This window comes from Salmo trutta, chromosome 26, assembly GCF_901001165.1.
Source record: "Salmo trutta chromosome 26, fSalTru1.1, whole genome shotgun sequence".
In the NCBI taxonomy this organism is placed as follows: domain Eukaryota; kingdom Metazoa; phylum Chordata; class Actinopteri; order Salmoniformes; family Salmonidae; genus Salmo; species Salmo trutta.
The window spans coordinates 41,189,522-41,211,866 of NC_042982.1; the positions used below are offsets into that span (position 1 = coordinate 41,189,522).

Consider the following 22,345-nt stretch of genomic DNA (forward strand, 5'->3'; position numbering starts at 1 on the left):
GTGTGGTGGTCATATGGGTGTAAGTGTGTATAGTATAGTGGTGTGGTGGTCGGATGGGTGTAAGTGTGTATAGTGGTGTGGTGTGGTGTGGTGGTCATATGGGTGTAAGTGTGTATAGTATAGTGGTGTGGTGTGGTGGTCATATGGGTGTAAGTGTGTATAGTATAGTGGTGTGGTGGTCGGATGGGTGTAAGTGTGTATAGTATAGTGGTGTGGTGGTCATATGGGTGTAAGTGTGTATAGTATAGTGATGTTGTGGTTGTATGAGTGTAAGTGTGTATAGTGGTGTGGTGGTCGTATGGGTGTAAGTGTGTCATCCATCAGAAATAGAACACAGTGTAACCTACAGGGACTGATGGGAACGCCTGCTCAGTGCTCACAACCAGGCCACTACAGCCCTCAGACCAATCACAGGATAATATGTGTCACACCCTGATCTGTTTCACTTGTCTTTGTGATTATCTCCACCCCTCTCCAGGTGTCGCCCATCTTCCCCAGTATCCCCTGTGTATGTATACCTGTGTTCTCTGTTTGTCTGGTGCCAGTTCGTTTTGTTCGTTCAAACCTACCAGCTTTTTCCCCCTGCTCCTGTTTGTGCTTTGTTGCCTGTTTTCTAGTTTCCCAGTTTTTGACCATTCCTGCCTGCCCTGACCCTGAGACTGCCTGCTGTCCTGTACCTTTGCCCCACCTGTCTGGATTATTTACCTCTGCCTGACCTGACCCTGCCTGCTGTCATGTACCTTTGCCCCGCCTGTCTGTATTCTGACCTCTGCCTATTCTGACCTTTGACCTGTCCTTTTGTATGCCCCTGTTCGAGGAATAAACTTTGTTACTTTGACACTGTCTGTGCCTGGATATTACATTAAACCTGATAAATACGCCTGCATTTAATAGACAGACAGACACATATTTTCTATGGGCTAGGTGGGACGGTAGCGTCCCACATGCGGGACACAGCCAGTGAAATATCAGGGCGGCAAATTGAAAAACAACAAAATGTCATAATTCAACTTTCTCAAACATACAACTATTTCACACCATTTTAAAGATACACGTCTCCTTGATGTAACCACATTGTCCGATTTCAAAAAGGCTTCACAGCGAAAGCAAAACATTAGATTATCCTCTATGGGACCGGCGGGACGAATTCGTCCCACCTACGTAACAGCCAGTGTAATCCTGTGGCGCGATTTTTAAAACGTTTGAAATGCTATTACTTCAATTTCTCAAACATATGACTATTTTACAGCTATTTAAAGACGAGACTCTCGTTAACCTGTTTGGGCTAGGGGGCAGTATTGAGAATTTTGGAAAAAATATGTGCCCATTTTTAACTGCCTCCTACACCAACTCAGAAGCTAGAATATGCATATTATTGTTCAGGTTTGGATGGAAAACACCCTAAAGTTTCTAAAACTGTTTGAATGGTGTCTGTGAGTATAACAAAACTCCTATGGCAGGCAAAAACCTGACAAGGTTTCATGCAGGAAGTACCCTGTCTGACAAGGAGTCGTGCGTCTTGCATCTGTTTATTGAAAAGTAAGGATCTTAGCTGTAACGTGACAATTCCCAGGGCTCCGATAGGCTCTCAGAACCCGGGAAATACCTGAAGGTTGACGAGGCAGCCTCAGGCTGAAACACATTATCGCCTTTGGTAAGTGGCGGATCAGAGGACCTTTGAATGAGGCGCGTGCACGATTCGCTCCTGAGGAGAAATTTAATTCGGCTATTTAGGCTCATTGCATATTCCCGGTCGGAATATTATCGCTTTTCTACGAGATAAATGGCATAAAAATTGGTTTTAAACAGCGGTTGACATGCTTCGAAGTACGGTAATGGAATATTTAGAAATTTTTTGTCACGCCAATGCGCCATGCGCGAGACCGTGATGTAGCTTTCTGATAGTGTCTAGAACTCACGAACAAAACGTCGCTGTTTGGATATAACGATGGATTATTTGGGACCAAACCTACATTTGTTATTGAAGTAGAAGTCCTGGCAGTGTATTCTGACGAAGAACAAGCAAGGTAAGAACATTTTAACCCCAAACCCTAAACCTAACTCTAACTCCTGAACCTAACACCTAACCCTAATTGTAACCTTAACATTAGAACTTACAGTGCCTTCAGAAAATATTCACGCCCCTAGACTTTTTCCCAAAAAATGTGTTACAGCCTGAATGTAAAATGGATTGATTTTAGAATTTTTTGGTCACTGGCCTACAAACAATAGTCCATAATGTCAAAGTGGAATTATGTTATGTGACATTTTACAAATTAAAAAAAATTAAAAAGCAGAAATGTCTTAAGTCAATATTTAATCAAGCCCTTTGTTATAGCAAGCCTAAATAAGTTCAGGAGTAAAACGTTGTTTAACAAATCACATACTAAGTTGCATTGACTCACTCTGTGTGCAATAATTGTGTTTGATTTCGAATGACTACCTCATCTTTGTACCCCACAATTATCTGTAAGGTCCCTTAGTCAAGCAGTGAATTTCAAATACATATTCAACCCTAAAGACCAGGGATGTTTTCCAGTTGTCATGTCCTGACCAGTAAAAGGGGGTGTTTGTTATTGTAGTTTGGTCAGGGCGTGGCAGGGGGTGTTTGTTTTGTGTGTTTCTGGGGTTTTGGTGTTGTTCTATATTTTCTATTTCTATGTGTTTATCTGGGTTTTCAATTTCTATGTCGGGGTTTTGGAACGACCTCCAATTAGAGTCAGCTGGTTGTCGTTGCCTCTAATTGGAGGCCATATTTAAGTGGGTTTATTTTCTCTTGTGTTTGTGGGTGGTTGTTTCCCTGTGTAGTCTGAGCACCTTACGGGACTGTTTTTTGTGTCGTTTGTTTTGTGTATTTTTGTTTTTTCCTTCTAATAAAAGAAGATGTTCACTATACCTGCAGCAGTTTGGTCCGCTCCCTATAACGATGCATATGACACCAATGTCTCGCAAAGAAGGGCACCTATTTGTAGATTGGTAAAACAAAACAAAAACAGACGTTGAATATCCCTTTGAGGATGGTGATGTTATTATTTACACTTTGGATCGTGTAACTCAGTTGCCGGAGAGGAAGGAAACTGCTCCGGGATTTCACCATGAGGCCAATGGTGGCTTTAAAACAATTGGAGTTCAATGGCTGTGATGGGAGAAAACATTTTAGTTACTCCACAATAATGACCTTATTGACAGAGTAAAAAGAAGGAAGCCTGTACAGAATAAAAAGTATTCCAAAACATGCATCCTATTTACAACAAGGCACTAGACTAATAATTTTTTTATTTAACCTTTATTTAACTAGGCAAGTCAGTTAAGAACAAATTCTTATTTACAATGACGGCCTACACCGGTCAAACCCGGACGACACTGGGCCAATTGTGCAGCGCCCTATGGGACTCCCAATCACGGCCAGTTGTGATACAGCCTGGATATGAACCAGGTTGTATGTAGCGACACACCCAATACGCCCTGGCCTCATCTCTTGGAGCCCAGCACAAGGTGTGATGCTTCAGTTGTCAGGGCCTCACATCTCTCCCTCTTATCAACTGGACAAGGACAAAGGGAGTAGTCTCACATCTCTCCCTCGTATCAGCTGGACAAGGCCAAAAGGAGTAGTCTCACATCTCCCCCTCTTATCAGCTGGACAAGGCCAAAGGGAGTAGTCGTGACAAGGAAGGATGAAAGTCTCACATTTCACCTTTATTGGCGGGTATGCTACTGAACATGGAGCAGCACACATACAGACTCACACAAAGGGGATGGATTCTCTCTCTGTTTTAGTTCCCTATATTATCTCTCTGTCTTAGTTGCCTATATTATCTCTCTGTTTTAGTTCCCTATATTATCTCTCTGTCTTAGTTCCCTATATTCTCTCTCTGTCTTAGTTCCCTATATTCTCTCTCTGACTTAGTTCCCTATATTATCTCTCTGTCTTAGTTCCCTATATTATCTCTCTGTCTTAGTTCCCTATAGTATCTATCTGTCTTAGTTCCCTATATTATCTCTCTGTCTTAGTTCCCTATATTATCTCTCTGTCTTAGTTGCCTATATTATCTCTCTGTCTTAGTTCCCTATATTATCTCTCTGTCTTAGTTCCCTATATTATCTCTCTGTCTTAGTTCCCTATATTATCTCTCTGTCTTAGTTCCCTATAGTATCTATCTGTCTTAGTTCCCTATATTATCTCTCTGTCTTAGTTGCCTATATTATCTCTCTGTCTTAGTTCCCTATATTATCTCTCTGTCTTATTTCCCTATATTATCTCTCTGTCTTAGTTCCCTATATTATCTCTCTGTCTTAGTTCCCTATATTATCTATCTGTCTTACTTCCCTATATTATCTCTCTGTCTTAGTTCCCTATAGTATCTATCTGTCTTACTTCCCTATATTATCTCTCTGTCTTAGTTCCCTATAGTATCTATCTGTCTTAGTTCCCTATATTCTCTCTCTCTTAGTTCCCTGTATTATCTCTGTCTTAGTTCCCTATATTATCTCTGTCTTAGTTCCCTATATTATCTCTCTGTCTTAGTTCCCTATATTATCTCTCTGTCTTAGTTCCCTATATTATCTCTCTGTCTTAGTTCCCTATAGTATCTATCTGTTTTAGTTCACTATATCAACCTGCAGCAGGAGGCTTATGCTGCCCTCTTCTGGATTAAGGGAGCACTCACAATGCTACAAGTCGGGTGTGAGATTTGTACCCATTAAGGAATGACACCAACTCACACAGTGTGTGTGTGTGTGTGTGTTTGTGTGTGTGTGTGTGTGTGTGTGTGTGTGTGTGTGTGTGTGCGCAACCTGACCCACGGGAAACGTAGAGGGGGAGGGCAAGGGCAAGGGGGGGCTGGAGAGGGGGAAAGTAATGTATTGTGTCTATCTAATAGAAAGAGAGATGTTTTGTTGATGTGAGCGCTAAAGCTTCTGCCTACTCACCACGACACATAATTGGAGAGTTCATCTGAGGATAAAATCATCTACATGAACAATGCTGTAGTCAATCATAATGCATTAGAAACATGACCTTGTGAAAAAAACACCATTAGCCTCCAGCTTTAACCAAAACTGTAAATTATAGAATGTATTTTTTTTACCACTTACTGTTTACTAGTGTCTGATTTGCTTACATGACCCCATTGTTCTTCACCTTCCTATGAGGTAAACATATATATTGCAGTATGACTGCATTGATAGCAGGCTACCTTATAGTGCATTATAACACTATAAGCAGTTATAACCACTCCTAGGGCATTATATCATCATAGTATCAGCTGTATCCTGACACCAGAGAGCACTGTGGTGCAATACAAGAATAGTCTACATACTGACAGCTACTAAACTTTGGTGCTCATCTCTCTGTATTGGCCTACAAGAGTTAAATGTGATTAGACAAGCTAATAAACGCATGTTCTGCAATTCAACCTTTGCTAAGCCCCGCCCCATCGGTTATTGTTTCTTCCTAGGTCAATATTTTCCCGGGAAGCTCAAATAAAGCTCAAGCTCAATTCCTGGGAAGCTCGATTGGTTTGTTTCAAGAAAAAGTTGATTAAGGATGACAAGGGAAAGCCACCCCAGTCAACCCAATACAACACTGGACAGAAAGTGATAACAGACCAAGGTTCCTGGACAGAAAGTGATAGCAGACCAAGGTTCCTGGACAGAAAGTTATAACAGACCAAGGTTCCTGGACAGAAAGTGATAACAGACCAAGGTTCCTGGACAGAAAGTGATAACAGACCAAGGTTCCTAGACAGAAAGTGATAACAGACCAAGGTTCCTAGACAGAAAGTGATAGCAGACCAAGGTTCCTGGACAGAAAGTGAAACAGACCAAGGTTCCTGGACAGAAAGTGATAACAGACCAAGGTTCCTGGACAGAAAGTGATAACAGACCAAGGTTCCTGGACAGAAAGTGATAACAGACCAAGTTTCCTGGACAGAAAGTGATAACATCCCAAGGTTCCTGGACAGAAAGTGATAACAGACCAAGGTTCCTGGACAGAAAGTGATAACAGACCAAGGTTCCTGGACAGAAAGTGATAACAGACCAAGGTTCCTGGACAGAAAGTGATAGCAGACCAAGGTTCCTAGAAAAGTTATTTTGTTATTGGTTTTAATAGCCAACCCCCTCATGTATTCCCCCCTAGAGACAATGTCCTCGCACGGGCACAATCACCATTTTTTTTTCATAGTTTAATCGCTGTTTATTAATAAAAATACATCTGATTAAGTTAGAGACTTCCTGGTTTTTGTATGGGCTACGTCTCAATCCACCGCGTCCACCAATGGCAGCTTTCCGCATCTGTGTAGGAAGGTGGCTGAAGTATAGCGCTGTTTGTCTGACCAATAATAATCCCCAAAAAATCTGTAAAGTCTGACCGGTTTGAACTACAAACTAATATGGAAAGCTTTAGACCCTCATGAACAGGGACGTGTTTTGCTCTACAAGGCCCACAAGCTTCACAGGACTCGTGGGAAGGCTTACCCATGACTGTGCAGTAAAACATTTATGAAAATGAATATACTTTTTGGGAACCATTTAGCAGACACTCTTATCCAGTGCATTTTACACATTCAATTGAGATTAAGTGCCTTGCTCAAGTGTGCATGAATGGATTTTCCACCTAATCGGGTCTGGGATTTGAACCAGTAATGTTTCAAGTTATTAGCCCAACGCTCTTAACCACTAGGGTACTTGCCGCACCAGGGCTACATTTTATTACTCCAGGGCTACACTTATTTTACACATGCAAATTTCCTATATCTGTCAGATGCATTTCAGACACCTCAAACCATCAGGGGCGGAAATCCCGGGGGGGACGGGGGGGACACGACCCCCCCATCCTGGGAAAAATATGATTTGTCCCCCCCAATATATCACTGAAACATAACTATGTAATTTAAATAATATTAATAATACGCAATGAAAGCAATTGTGCTGATTATAGACACTTAATAGCGCGTTTTTAAGTTTCAAAAGATTGCGACCCCCCCACCCTTTGCCTCACAATGGTTTGATCCACTGCCAGTTCCTTAGTTGGCAAGGTAACAGATGGGTCGTATCTACTGTCTGAAAGGCACTCAATGAACGTAACTGACGTGAGGTTAATCTAGTCAATCGCGCATACACACTAGCTGAATATGCAGAGCTAGCGCGCAAATATTAACTATTAAGCTAGCTAGAACCTATTCCATTTATGTGGCGTCGTCAAAGATGGAATCTTTGCTATCGTCAATTTATTCCAAGATCAGCATGCAGATGATGTAAGTTAGTGCTTCAAAGTCCCTGTGATAAGGTTAGCGATAAACTGAAGTCCAAACTGAACAGAACTACACTCTCTTCTACCATTGTCTTAAATATATTTAATGGTCTCGTTGCAAAAGCTAAACTGTCGCAAGGGAACTTTTATTTATTTATTTATTTTATTTCACCTTTATTTAACCCGGGTAGCAAAGATTATAGCAAACACCACTGAAACTGAATTGGTGCTCGCTAGCTTTGCAAATTCAGCTATTGTTGGAAGCCAGCCAATATGAAACAAACTATTAAAATTACAAAAGGTTGCAGCATATGTTGTGTAAATGGTGAACTCATACAGCTGTCAACTCTTGTCATTTTAATCCGTTTCACATTTGCTAGCTAACTTTTAGATCGAAGCCCAAATAGAATGATAGAAGATGATAGAAGCCTATCTCCTACTGTAAATAACCTACACACTGTGTGTGTGTGTGTAGCCAGCCAGCCAGCCAGGTAGAAAAATGGCAGAAAAATAAAAGACGGACATCAGAGTATTTTTCAATACACCAAAACGCATAGTAAGAACCCTAGTAGCCTAATATCTCAAAGACTAGTTGATAAAATGTTCATAAGAAAGAAATGAAATTGTAATGGAAATGTTTCACAATGATGTCATTAGGCAGAGCAGGCAACAGATGGCAAACAGACAGCAGAGTTGGGGACAGATATGCAGGGACAGACTGGCAGAGACAGGGAGTCTCAGGTAAGTTTGTTGAGTCTTTGTTTGGCAACATTATGAAAGGTTCTCAATTTTTTTGACTTGTAAAATAGGAACATAATTGGAAAATGCCATGGATACCCCCACTCTCAACTTAAACTGGTGACTGAACTAAGATTTGTTAAAGGCAATGGTATTGCTGTTGTGATTAGTTGTGTAGTTTTGGGTACCGGTAGTTAGGAGTACGGCAAACACCTTATTTCTTTGGTTCCTCAATATACATTTACCATATTACAATGTAGGCTATGTGTTACAGCACTACTTTTGGTGTCCCCCTCAGGAATTGCTCATGAGAAAATGTAATGTAATTGTCCCCTCCAAAGTTGATATCAGATTTTCGCCCCAGCAAACCATATGTCCTTATGATTTATTTATTTAAATTGCCATATATGAATGTATTAGTCAATATGTTTTTGTGGGATAATAGCAATAAAGGCCAAATTCAATGTTTCATCAGATAATTGTTTTTAAAAAATAGTTCAAATTAAATAGCTTCATGGTCCATCTTATGACCAGGGCATTGGTAGCACTGTTGTTCCCAACTTAAGTGTTGATACAAATACCTTTCATTGAAAATACAAAGTCATTTGTGTAATTAGGTTTCTATATTGTGTAAAAATGCTCCATTTTAGTCATTTATCAGACACTCTTATCCAGAGTGACTTACAGGAGCACTTAGGGTTAAGGGCACATCCACCGATTGTTCACCTAGTCAGCTCAAGGATTCGAACCAGCGACCTTTCTCTCACTAGCACTATTTAGATGTATTACATTGAAAAATCTACACTGTCTCTTTAAGAGCGTCAAGTTTGTGAGCTATGTCATGCAAGAGATCTGTCATTCATGCATTGCTATGATCATTCTTCTTCTAAAGAAGCTTTCCTTTTTCCTTTCTTTCTGTGCAACCCAATGTTTAAATATACTGGTAAAGTAACCAGGTTGTTAGCTGGCTAGCTAATGAGGTAACATGACTGAATGAGGTGTACTGGTAAAGTAACCAGGTTGTTAGCTGGCTAGCTAATGAGGTAACATGACTGAACGAGGTGTACTGGTAAAGTAACCAGGTTGTTAGCTGGCTAGCTAATGAGGTAACATGATTGAACGAGGTGTACTGGTAAAGTAACCAGGTTGTTAGCTGGCTAGCTAATGAGGTAACATGATTGAACAAGGTGTACTGGTAAAGTAACCAGGTTGTTAGCTGGCTAGCTAATGAGGTAACATGACTGAACAAGGTGTACTGGTAAAGTAACCAGGTTGTTAGCTGGCTAGCTAATGAGGTAACATGACTGAACAAGGTGTACTGGTAAAGTAACCAGGTTGTTAGCTGGCTAGCTAATGAGGTAACATGACTGAACAAGGTGTACTGGTAAAGTAACCAGGTTGTTAGCTGGCTAGCTAATGAGGTAACATGACTGAACAAGGTGTACTGGTAAAGTAACCAGGTTGTTAGCTGGCTAGCTAATGAGGTAACATGACTGAACAAGGTGTACTGGTAAAGTAACCAGGTTGTTAGCTGGCTAGCTAATGAGGTAGCATGATTGAACGAGGTGTACTGGTAAAGTAACCAGGTTGTTAGCTAGCTAGTGTTAGAACAATTTGTATGTGTTAGGAAAATGACTTAACTGTTCCACTCTGAAATTATAGAATAGGGTGGTATGTTTGAGAATGATGGGAAGATAAAATCAGGATATGGGGAGATCGGTTAGGATTGTAAAACTTTGAGGTTATATCCTTTAGTAGGGATGTAAACAGAGTGAAGTTGTAGAGTAGGTAATGGATTTTCATTGGAGGGTTTCAAACAAAGAGGGTCATAAAGAGGGTCATAAAGGGGGAGAGGAGGTGAAAGCCCTGATGAATGTGGCAACTTTTATGGTTCTTTGTGGTGAGTGGAAAAGTACTGGTTGTTTGAGAAGGGAGTGGTCTAAAGATAGGAATATGTGTGACTGAGTCCTAATTTTTGACTTTAGAACGTTCTCTGAATAAACTGTACAAACCTTTTGCAGAAAGCTGAGTCCTTGCCTAATTATTATTAACCCAGTGTCTTACAAACCTCGGGGATTAGTCAAGGCTTATTGATTGTTAAGTATTATCATTGGGATTCGAAAATTCCCGTAACACTAGCTAATGAGGTAACATGACTGAACAAGGAGTACTGGTAAAGTAATCAAATCCCGGTGAGAGATTTAGGAAGACGGCTTCAAGGGGTACTGAATTTCCTCATTTGGCTTTAGTTTTTTAGCTTGGCCTTTAAGAAATGCAGCAGCCTTGACTGAAGCTAAACCAGAGTGGTTTTGGGAGGGTGGTTTAATGTGGATGTCCCTTGTGTCTGTGTTGTCGTATGTGACATGCATTTGTACATTAATACACTGAGTGTACAAAACATTAAGAACATCTTAACATTCAGTTGCACCCTCTCCTTTTTCCTTCAGAACAGCCTCAATTCGTCGGGGAATGGACTCTACAAGGTGTCGAAAGCGTTCCACAGGGATGCTGGCCCATGTTGACTGCTTTCAACAGTTGCGTCAAGTTGGCTGGATATCCTTTGGGTGGTGGACCATTCTTGATACACACAGGAAACTGTTGAGCATGAAAAACCCCAGCAGTCTTGCCATTCTTGACACAAACCGGTGCGCCTGGCACCTACTGCCATACCCCATTCAAAGGCACTTAAATATTTTGTCTTGCCCATTCATCCTCTGAATGGCACACATACACAATCCAAGTGACATCAATCAGGAATTATAGATTTCACCTGGAATCACCTGGTCAGTATGTCATGGAAAGAGTAGGTGTTCTTAATGTTTTGTACACTAAGGTGTACATTATTACAATAATAAAAAAATGCATCTGTAAACTTCACCATCTAGAGGCTTAGACTCTGACATAAACAACTGGCACTCCCACAACAGGTGGTTTAAGGACACACATATTTTCACCTCTCCCTCTCTCTGCAGAAAAAGCTAAATACATATATTGTCACGCCTGCTCCCGCTCCCCGGCGCTCGAAGGTGCCACGCCCCCCAGCATTGCACACTCTTACCACCATCATTACGCACACCTGCCCCCCCCCCTCCCCAGCATTACACACTCTTACCACCATCATTACGCACACCTGCCCCCCCCCTCCCCAGCATTACACATTCTTACCACCATCATGCCCCCCCCCTCCCCAGCATTAATTGTCATTTGCCGTTGTCTACCCCTGTGCGAACACAGTTTCTACCTGTCTGTTCCTGAATAAATGTTCACTTCCCATACCAGCTTCTCATCTCCAGCATCAGTCACTACACACTGTATCAATATATATGACTGCATCTGTAAATGTTTCATGCTCTCTCTGTTTCCAAGTAGACTATGTGGTTAGTGCACCTTACTACATCTCTGTTGCCAGAATATGCCATGCACTGCTGGGTCATTGATGGGAGATGGTTTTCATGTATCTCACTCTCTCTTCAGAAAAAGCTACAATGTAGTGCAGTGGAGAAGAATATTCTGTATTTTGTACGTATTCTTAACTGGTTGAATTGCTATTTCTACCCTGTAGGCACCTGCACAGTGCACAGTAAAATATCAAAATTGCCTCCAACCAAATTAATTACAATTTAGAATTATTTAGTACAGGACAATTTTTAAGTTGATGTGAAAAATGTCAATTTCATGTTTGTTTTTTTGTTTGTCCTGTGCGGTTGTAAATAAAACAAATACACATTTAAACACCAAATGTTTTTATTTTATTTTTCCATTTCAGCGTATTTAAAAATAAATAGTGGAACATGTAAAGGTGCCAATATATTTGACTGCATCTGTAAATGTTTCATGCTCTCTCTCTTTCCAAGTAGACTATGTGGTTAGTGCACCTTACTACATCTCTGTTGACAAAATATGCCATGCACTGCTAGGTCATTGATGGCTGCTGGGTCATTGATTGGAATCTTTGCCTTCCAAGTGCAACACTGTAGGTTGCAAAATAACACCAACTTCCATGTGTGTCATATCCTTCGATGCATGCTAGCATATATCAAGATATATGCTTTAATACGCTAACAATGAGACCATCTTGATAACTCCTCATACAGAATGAATGGCACAAGGACAAATGCAAATATTTATGTAACCTGATTCATTAGCAAGCCAAAACCACAACATATGAAACATATGTACTATATTAATATATGATAAGTTTTATTTGAGCCTAACTGGTTTGCATGTTCCAACATGTCTGCTTGTAAAGCCACAATGCAAAAAGGTGTTCTCTGTTGAAACAGTCAGCACTTTCCTCAGCCAGCCAGTATTGATTAGTTTGCAGCCTGTTTGCAGTCAAAATACAGTAGCTTCATTCACTGCCTACAAAAGACTCCTACCACACAAGACAGAACAATGGTAAGACACACCTGTTAATTAAATAATATGTCATAAAGAAGAGATGATTGAGATATCTTAAATTATTTATCAAATGTATGCCAATATGTTATGTCATGTTTCACTGTGAAATCACACGTTAATATAAAAAAATAAAATCTCTATGAGACCCACTGTACTGATTGGTACAGTAGTTTGTGAAAGTTGAAGGTTAGGTTGGCTGTATTTATTGACGTTTGTACACTGCCTATGGTATCTACTAACACATAATAGAATGCGGCACTTGTATTATTGATGCACTAGACGCGAGAGTGAGTCAAGGTTAGTGAATGAAATAGCTACAGTGTTGAGGTTAAGGACCGAATGTTATTTATTACTGAACAAAAATATAAACGCAACATGTAAAGTGTTGGTCCCATGTTTCATGAGCTGAAATAATGCACAACAAGCTTATTTCTCTCAAATGTGTTTACCTCCCTGTTTGTGAGCATTTCTCCTTTGCCAAGATAATCCATCCACCTGACAGGTGTGGCATATCAAGAAGCTGATTAAACAGACTGATCATTACAGAGGTGCACCTTGTGCTGGGGACAGATAAAATATATGAAGTGTTATATGAACTGTAACTCAGTAAAATTGTAGAAATTGTTGTATGTTTCGTTTATGTTTTGTTCAGTATACATAGCTCATGCACAAAGCAGTACAAGTTTACTGAGTGACTGATTCAAAACAGCAATATTTTATAAATAACCAGACAAATACATTTGCAAACGTATTAGATATACAGTACCAGTCAAAAGTTTGGACACACCTACTCATTCAAGGGTTTTCCCTCATATTTCTCCTTATAGTGAAGACATCAAAATATGAAATAACACATATGGAATCATGTAACCAAAAAAGTGTTAAACAAATCAAAATATGTTTTATATTTAAGATTAAGATTCTTCAAAGTAGCCACCCTTTGCCAATAATGACAGCTTTGCACACTCTTGGCATTCTCTTATGTAAAAAATAGTAAAAATAAAGAAAAACCTGTGAATGAGTTGTTGTGTCCAAACTTTTGACTGGTACTATATAAAAATAAATAAACATAGTGCAGTGTAAAACAATGTAATACACAGGTCAAGTGATGAAGAGAAGAGACACAAGGTAAACACCAGTAACGTGGAAAAGAGGAAATTAGTTATTGTAAAACAATGTAATATACAGATCAAGTGATGAAGAGAAGAGACACAAAGTAAACACCAGTAACATGGAAATGAGGAAATGAGTCAATGTAAAAAGTCCAGTAAGCGATCCACCACATTAACGTGTGAATAAGAAAAGCAAACCAAATCAAATCAAATTTGTCACATGCGCCAAATACAATAGGTGTAGACTTTCCCGTGAAATGCTTACTTACAAACCCTTAACCAACAATGCAGTTCAAGAAATAGAGCTAAGAAAATATTTACCAAATGATGATAAGAAAAATAATAAAGTACCAATAACGAGGCTGTATACAGGGGGTACCGGTACCGAGTCAATGTGGAGACTATATACAGGGGGTACCGGTACCGAGTCAATGTGGAGGCTATATACAGGGGGTACCGGTACCGAGTCAATGTGGAGACTATATACAGGGGGTACCGGTACCGAGTCAATGTGGAGGCTATATACAGGGGGTACCGGTACCGAGTCAATGTGGAGGCTATATACAGGGGGTACCGGTACCGAGTCAATGTGGAGGCTATATACAGGGGGTACCGGTACCGAGTCAATGTGGAGGCTATATACAGGGGGTAATGGTACCGAGTCAATGTGGAGGCTATATACAGGGGGTACCAGTACCGAGTCAATGTGGAGGCTATATACAGGGGGTACCGAGTCAATGTGGAGGCTATATACAGGGTGTTACGGTACAGAGTCAATGTGGAGGCTATATACAGGGGGTACCGGTACAGAGTCAATGTGAAGACTATATACAGGGGGGTACCGGTACAGAGTCAATGTGGAGGCTATATACAGGGGGTACCGGTACAGAGTCAATGTGGAGGCTATATACAGGGGGTACCGGTACAGAGTCAATGTGGAGGCTATATACAGGGGGTACCGGTACAGAGTCAATGTGGAGGCTATATACAGGGTGTTACGGTACAGAGTCAATGTGGAGGCTATATACAGGGGGTACCGGTACCGAGTCAATGTGGAGGCTATATACAGGGGGTACCGGTACCGAGTCAATGTGGAGGCTATATACAGGGTGTTACGGTACAGAGTCAATGTGGAGGCTATATACAGGGTGTTACGGTACAGAGTCAATGTGGAGGCTATATACAGGGGGTACCGGTACAGAGTCAATGTGAAGACTATATACAGGGGGTACCGGTACAGAGTCAATGTGGAGGCTATATACAGTGGGTACCGGTACAGAGTCAATGTGGAGGCTATATTTACATTTACATTTACATTTATGTCATTTAGCAGACGCCCTTATCCAGAGCGACTTACAGTAGTGAATGCATACATTTCATTTCATACATTTTTTTTCTGTGCTGGCCCCCTGTGGGAATCGAACCCACAACCCTGGTGTTTCAAACACCATGCTCTACCAACTGAGCTACAGGGAAGGCTGTGTGGAGGCTATATACAGGGGGTACCGGTACAGAGTCAATGTGGAGGCTATATACAGGGGGTACCGGTACAGAGTCAATGTGGAGGCTATATACAGGGGGTACCGGTACCGAGTCAATGTGGAGGCTATATACAGGGGGTACCGGTACAGAGTCAATGTGGAGGCTATATACAGGGGGTACCGGTACCGAGTCAATGTGGAGGCTATATACAGGGGGTACCGGTACCGAGTCAATGTGGAGGCTATATACAGGGGGTACCGGTACCGAGTCAATGTGGAGGCTATATACAGGGGGTACCGGTACCGAGTCAATGTGGAGGCTATATACAGGGGGTACCGGTACAGAGTCAATGTGGATGCTATATACAGGGGGTACCGGTACCGAGTCAATGTGGAGGCTATATACAGGGGGTACCGGTACCGAGTCAATGTGGAGGCTATATACAGGGGGTACCGGTACCGAGTCAATGTGCGGGGGAACAGGTAAGTCGAGGTAATATTCAGTGGCTATTTTAGCACGGAAATCTTGGTGGTGGAAACTACATTTTTGTTGTTGATGCATGCCAGCAAAGGCACTACACATCACTAAACAATACATTAATTGCACTATAACGGTGACAAACGGTGCCCACAAACTGTTAGGGCCTACATTAGGGCATACATAAAGCTGTTCCAACAGCAGAGCTTTCTTTTCAGAACCATGTAGTGAATCCGTACCACCGCTACACCTGGCTATCAGCGGAGCCTTGTCTGACAGCAAAACAGTTCATTCAGCCTCATTTACTGCCTTTTTAAAAAACATAGCTTGCTTGAACAAATGTGGTTTCTATTGACAATTGAACAGGAAGGTGGCGTGAATTTTTTTTACATCAAACTTTGTCATCAAAGTCTGGCATTCTCGGGATTTATGGCGCTTTCAAGACAAATGGGAACTCAGAAAAAAACAAGGTCGAATCATGACTTCAGTTATCTTGAGGTCGGCGTTCTAGAAAGAGGCTGTAAGAACCGATGCCGGAGAAGAGAAGGAGGTAGCAGGGGAGTCAACATTTAATAAGGAACAGACATGAAACAAGACCGGCACAGCTTCAGCACACAAGCAAAACAGCAACATTCGACAATCATTGCAGCAGCGGGGAACAGAGATGAGGAACTGACAAATATAGTGGAGGTAATAAACAGGTGATTGAGTCCAGGTGAGTCCAATAATACGCGGATGCGTGTGATGGGGAAAGGCAGGTGTGCGTACTGATGGTAGCAGGAGCACATAAGCGCCAGGGAGGGGGAGCGGGAGCAGGCGTAACAGAGGCCTGAGTTCCCAACTTATAATTCTGAGTTGGATGACTGTTCAAAAGGTATTTTCCCAGTCAGAGATAATTTTTTCCAGAGTTCCCAGTTGTCTTGAACTCACTGAAGTCTGGGATTTATGAGTTCTGAGTTTCCAGTTGTTTTGAACGCGGCAGAAGTCATGCTGGATTGACAGCATGGCCAATTTATTCAACCTTTTCTAGCCCATGGTGTTGCATGTGAATGTGTATCCTTTTAATAAACTAGGAAAAGAGACCTTTAAACCCAGACTTGGACCACACACCGTCTACACTGAATTGCAGGGTAGTGATTGCTTTGCAACGCTTGCAGTTAGCCAATGATTCCTTTCAAACCACTCATTGTTCAACTTGCGATGTCCAACTTGTTGTGTAATGTTTATGTTCAATGGCTGATGAGCACCGATACGTTTAATATATAATTTCTCTTCATATGACAAGGATGAAAAAGTATTTTCCAGTCGATTGTTGACCTGATTCATGAGGATGACTGCTTGTCTAGCTTGCTAGCTAAGATTTTGAAAGTATGACGTTGACATGATGTCACGCCCTGGCCATAGAGAAGGTTTAATTCTCTATTTTGGTTAGGCCAGGGTGTGACTAGGGTGGGCATTCTATGTCCTTTTTTCTATGTTTTTGTATTTCTTTGTTTTGGCCTGGTATGGCTCTCAATCAGCTGCCCCACCACCACAGAAAGCACTGAGCTAGGCTGAAACACCTACATTTTGGAGCTGCCTTACTCAAGAATTCAAAAAAGAGACCATGTTTGTATGTGACTGTATTAACTCAATGATTATTTTTTTTTACATTGTTTGCCTACTGATATGCGACACGTATTATTGCCAAAATAACATGCAAAACAGGCAACAACAAAAAATAATAATAATACATATAGTTTTTTTTCTAACCAGGCTCTGCCCCACCTGCCCTGAAATACTGGTCGCCACAGACACTATCAACGTTTCTCTTTGCTGTGGCTATTGTGATCGAATCAACCCAATTTTAACCACATACCAAAATAAAACAAACTATGCAAGATATTTTGTTGTTGGCAGTTCACATCGGATTAGGATTCTATTGCATTGACACACACTACTCAGCCCGTACTCTACACAGACTGTTGTGGCATAACCGATCAGAGCTGCAGTAGGCCTTTATGCAAATAGACCATTACCATATATGGATCTGTGCCATTTACTTTGAACTAGACTGTGTTTACAGCATGAGCGGTTATGAGTAGATGGCATTGTTGTGATATCAAGGCGATTGCTGCATGTAGCCATGTGTGCACATTTTGTTCATATTTTGTTCACTTTGTCGTCAGCAATATGGGAGTGATTGCTTCCCACAAGAGAACAACATGTGTACATCTGTAGACATCTAGTGAGTCAGGTAAAGAGCTTTTTTTTCTAAAAGGGGTGGTCTTGTACTTTGAGACAGGCTTGAATAAATTAAGCAGCCAATAGGCAGAGGGTAGCTTCATTTGTCTGATTCTCTGTAATGATGGAATGGGAATAATAATGCATTTTATTCTGTAAAGTGGTGTCTTGCATCAAACAACACAACAACATGTTCAGTCACCTCCTTGTCTGAAGTCGATAAACAGCGTAATGTCAAGCCTTCTATGTTTTTTTTCAAAAGCCTCATGGAACGTAGGCCTACATTGAACACCACACATTAGCTGCTACTGTAAGCTGAATGATAGAACAGCTATTTCTGTGTTAAAATGTTATGGGAGGCATTTTCTCCATTGTTTTTGGTGGTAGGCCACTCTGATACAGTAGGCCTATATTATGATCAAATAGCCACAGTAGCCTATATGGCCACTGTTATAACTGTAACTAAAGCGGGAACATCCTCAGTATTCACAGTAAATGTACGCGTGAAGTTGCACAGAATTTTCACAATTTTCACAATTTTCAAGTTTGCGCTCAGCAAACCTGAAATTTGCTCAGTGCCTAATTTTTTTTTTTTTTTGGGGGGGGGGGGGGTTGCTTGCAAGTAGTAGATGCGAAGTTGCAGAACATCCATCTCTTCCATGTTTACACCAGAAGAGATACTGGAAAAGATGTGATTTAGACACAGGGGTGGGACTTCCGTTACAAAACTCCCTAACTACTGACCCTCAGTTTTCGCAAGGATCCGTCGGGCCTCAATTTCCAGGTAAGAAAATAATGCGTAGAATGACGGAGAGTCTTACAAGAAGCCGCCCCTTTTGTGACGAAAAACGACATTGCAACACTGTGCTACGGTCGGCCTTATTTACATATTCTGTGTAGACCCCTTATGTCAGCCTTCTGCATCTGCGGTGGAAGGTGGCCGAGCCACAATGGCATTTGTAAGACCATGAGACATCCCGAAAATGTATCTTCTCATGAGAACTTTGGTAGCACACAACATTAAATAACCACTTTTTGGTAAGGGGAAACTCTTTTGCTCTTCAACCCCCACAAGTGTCACGGGACTCGTCTGAAGGTAACCCATACAAATGAAAGGTGTCTGTGTTATTTTGCCCGTCTAAATAATTTATTTTTATTGGCCAGTCTGAGATATGCCTTTTGCTTCACAACTTTGCCTAGAATGCCAGCATCCCGGAGTCGCCTCTTCACTGTTGACATTGAGACTGGTGTTTTGCGAGTACTATTTATTGAAGCTGCCAGTTGAGGACTTGTGAGACGTCTGTTTCTCAAACTAGACATGCTAATGTACTTGTCCTCTGGCTCAGTTGTGCACCGGGGCCTCCAACTCCTCTTTCTATTCTGGTTAGAGCCAGTTTGCGCTGTTCTGTGAAGGGAGTAGTACACAGTGTTGTACAAGATCTTCAGTTTCTTGTCAATTTTTCACATGGAATAGCCTTAATTTCTCAGAACAACAATAGACTGACGAGTTTCAGAAGAAAGTCTTTGTTTCTGTCCAATTTGAGCCTGTAATCAAACCCACAAATGCTGATGTTCCAGATACTCAACTAGTCTAAAGAAGGCCAGTTTTACTGCTTCTTTAATCAGAACAACAATTTTCAGCTGTGCTAACATAATTGCAAAAGGGTTTTCTAATGATCAATTAGCCTTTTAAAATGATAAACTTGGATTAGCTAACATAATGTGCCATTGGAACACAGGAGTGATTGTTGCTGATAATGGCCCTCTGGTTGCCTATGTAGATATTCCATAAAAATCTGCCAATTCCAGCTACAATAGTCATATACAACATTAGCAATGTCTACACTGTATTTCTGAACAATTTGATGTTATTTTAATGGACAAAAAAGGTGGTTTTCTTTAAAAAACAATGACATTTCTAAGTGACTGCAAACTTTTGAACTGTAGTGTACTGTGGGGACGACGTCGTCGATGCAATTATTGATGAAGCCGATGACTGAGGTGGTATACTCCTCAATACCATTGGATGAATCATGGAATATATTCCAGTCTGTGCTAGCTAAACAGTCCTGAAGTTTAGCATTTGCTTCATCTGACCACTTTTTCATAGACCGAGTCACTTGTGCTTCCTGCTTAAATATTTGCTTATAAGCAGCAATCAGGAGGATATAATTATGGTCAGATTTGCCAAATGGAGGGCAAGGGAGAGTTTTTTACATGGAGAAAAGTTGTTCTAGAATTTTTTACCCTCTGGTTGCACATTTAACATGCTGATAGAAATTAGGTAAAACCAATTTAACTTTTCCTGCATTAAAGTCCCCAGCCACTAGGAGTGCCGCCACTGGATGAGCATTTTCCTGTTTGCTTATGGTGGTATACAGCTCATTGAGTGTGGTTTTAGTGCCAGCACTCCTCTTCTCTCATTTCCCCCTCTCCTCTCCTCTCCTCTCCAGGTGTATAACTGTACAATGCTAAATGACTTCCTGTTGGAGTACTACCTGACTCCCGCCTATGCCCTGGAGTTTGCCCTGGGTTTCCCCAGCAACCTGCTGGTGGTCCTGGGTTATGTGTTCTGCCTGCCAGAGTGGAAGAGCACCAATGTTTACCTGTTCAACCTCGCTGTCTCTGATCTCATCTTTCTGTGCACGCTACCACGCCTCTCCTACCTGTACGCCAACGCCCAATCAGAAGACAACGTCTTCGGCTGCATCATCAACCGCTATATCCTCCATACCAACCTCTACTCCTCCATCCTTTTCATGGTGTGGGTCAGCATGGACCGCTTCCTGCTCGTACGGCACCCGTCACGACTTCACTTCCTGTTGACCAACAGGGCGGCCCTCTGCTTGTCTCTCATGACCTGGGTGGCAGTTAACATGCAGGTGGCCCCCCTAATATTCTACATGGTCCAGGACATGCAGAAAGGGAACTGGAGCTTATGTAAGGACTTTGGGAGCCTGGGGGTTATGGAGAACTTGCTGGGATACAGCATGGGCCTGACGGTGACTGGCTACCTCCTGCCTCTGCTGGGGCTTGGCTTCTTCAGCTACCACATCAACCGGCTTCTCCGTGTCCAGGCGGAAGTGATTCAGGGCACGGGGACATCGTTCCGCCGGCCCGTACGGGTGGTCTCTGCTGTAGCGGCCATGTTTCTGGTACTGTATCTGCCCTATCATTTGTTGAGGAATGTGAGGATAGCGTCGCGGCATCCCTGGGCAGGGCTGTCTGACTGCCACAAGATATATATAGAGAGTGCATACATCCTGACCAGGCCGGTGGCGTTCGTCCATAGTGTTATTAACCCTGTGTTCTACTTCTTCATGGGAGACAAGTTCAGAGATCTCCTATTGGCCAAGATCAGAAGCCTGGTGAGACAGCTAGAACAGATGACAGGGACCGCAATGTGAGATCCTGTTGGACACACACACACACACACAAACAAACAAACAAACAAACAAACAAACAAACAAACACACACACATACACACACAGTGTCTGGGAAAATATTATTGTATGTCTGTAATATTAATCATGTAGGCATATTTAACCAATGTTGTGATGCCCCGATCTGCCGGGGAGGGTTGGAACTAGCCATGATAAGCATGTTTATGTCTACTATATAAGACCTCAGCATTTCCTGTATTATTGGGCTCTCAACAAGTCACCTACGGGTGGTCGTTGACCAGCTCCTTTATTGCTATTCTTGATAATAAAGATTGATTGTTTGAAAAAAAATAACAAAGTCTCTCTCACTTAAAAAAAAAAATGTTCCACGACAATCTGCCGACGAGGATGGGATCCAGCGGGTGGACAAGGGATCCCGAACAAAGAGAAATAAAAAGGTGAGACTGGAATTTCTTATAACAAGTATATGAAAGGCCTAAAAGAGAAAGAGGTGTTAACACAGGGCAATATCTGTGTGAGTTGCCAGGGTCAGATTCTGTGTGAGCGGTTCAACCCCATCTGTGTTAAGGGTTGATATTCTGTTTAGAATATCCGACTGGAGTCTGTGTGAGCAGTTGGTTGAATTTTTTTCAATTGCAAACAAGCATCGGTCAATACTGAAGCCACGTTTTCAAAACTCTTCACATAGTCTGCATTACCAACATGCATCTTGGCCAAACAGTTAATCTCACCTCCAAAACTCACTCAAACCACCAAAACACTTCATGCATGTCTCAAAATAAGCTTCTTCGAAAATAACAACGGCAACAATTCTCATTCAGAAAGTATACATTGTCTCTCATAACACACAGACCTAAAAAAACACTAACAGGGAGCATCACATAAATTATGAAATTTTCTCTTTGAAGTTTGAATGATTTCACATAAATCTGTATTTCATTATAGAATAAGAATAGCATCTTTTCACTTTGACTGTACTAAAGTATATGTAACAAGAATGAATCAGAAACGCAGCAATTTGCTTCAATATCCTTTATTTTTACTATATCTTTGCATATAGTAATTTACTTGTGAAAAAATAAACAGTTGAAACAAAAACTAATTCCTGAAATTCCAGGGCTGCAAAAATAATTACAAAAAAACATCAACAACATGTCTAGTATAATCACTCATACTGTACAGTACTGTGAGGGTTCTAGTTCTCATCAACATGTATAGTATAATCACTCATACTGTACAGTACTGTGAGGGTTCT

At 41.4% G+C, this 22,345-nt stretch overlaps 1 protein-coding gene across 1 annotated transcript; it reads left to right on the top strand.

Moving 5' to 3' along the window:
• The first annotated feature begins 12,312 nt into the window (after positions 1-12,312).
• On the top strand, positions 12,313-21,552 carry LOC115163788 (succinate receptor 1). Its single transcript, XM_029715957.1, has 2 exons — positions 12,313-12,388; positions 20,139-21,552. Exons 1-2 carry the CDS (start codon positions 12,386-12,388, stop codon positions 21,090-21,092), a joined length of 957 nt encoding a protein of 318 aa, XP_029571817.1. The 5' UTR covers positions 12,313-12,385; the 3' UTR covers positions 21,093-21,552.
• Positions 21,553-22,345: the final 793 nt, after the last annotated feature.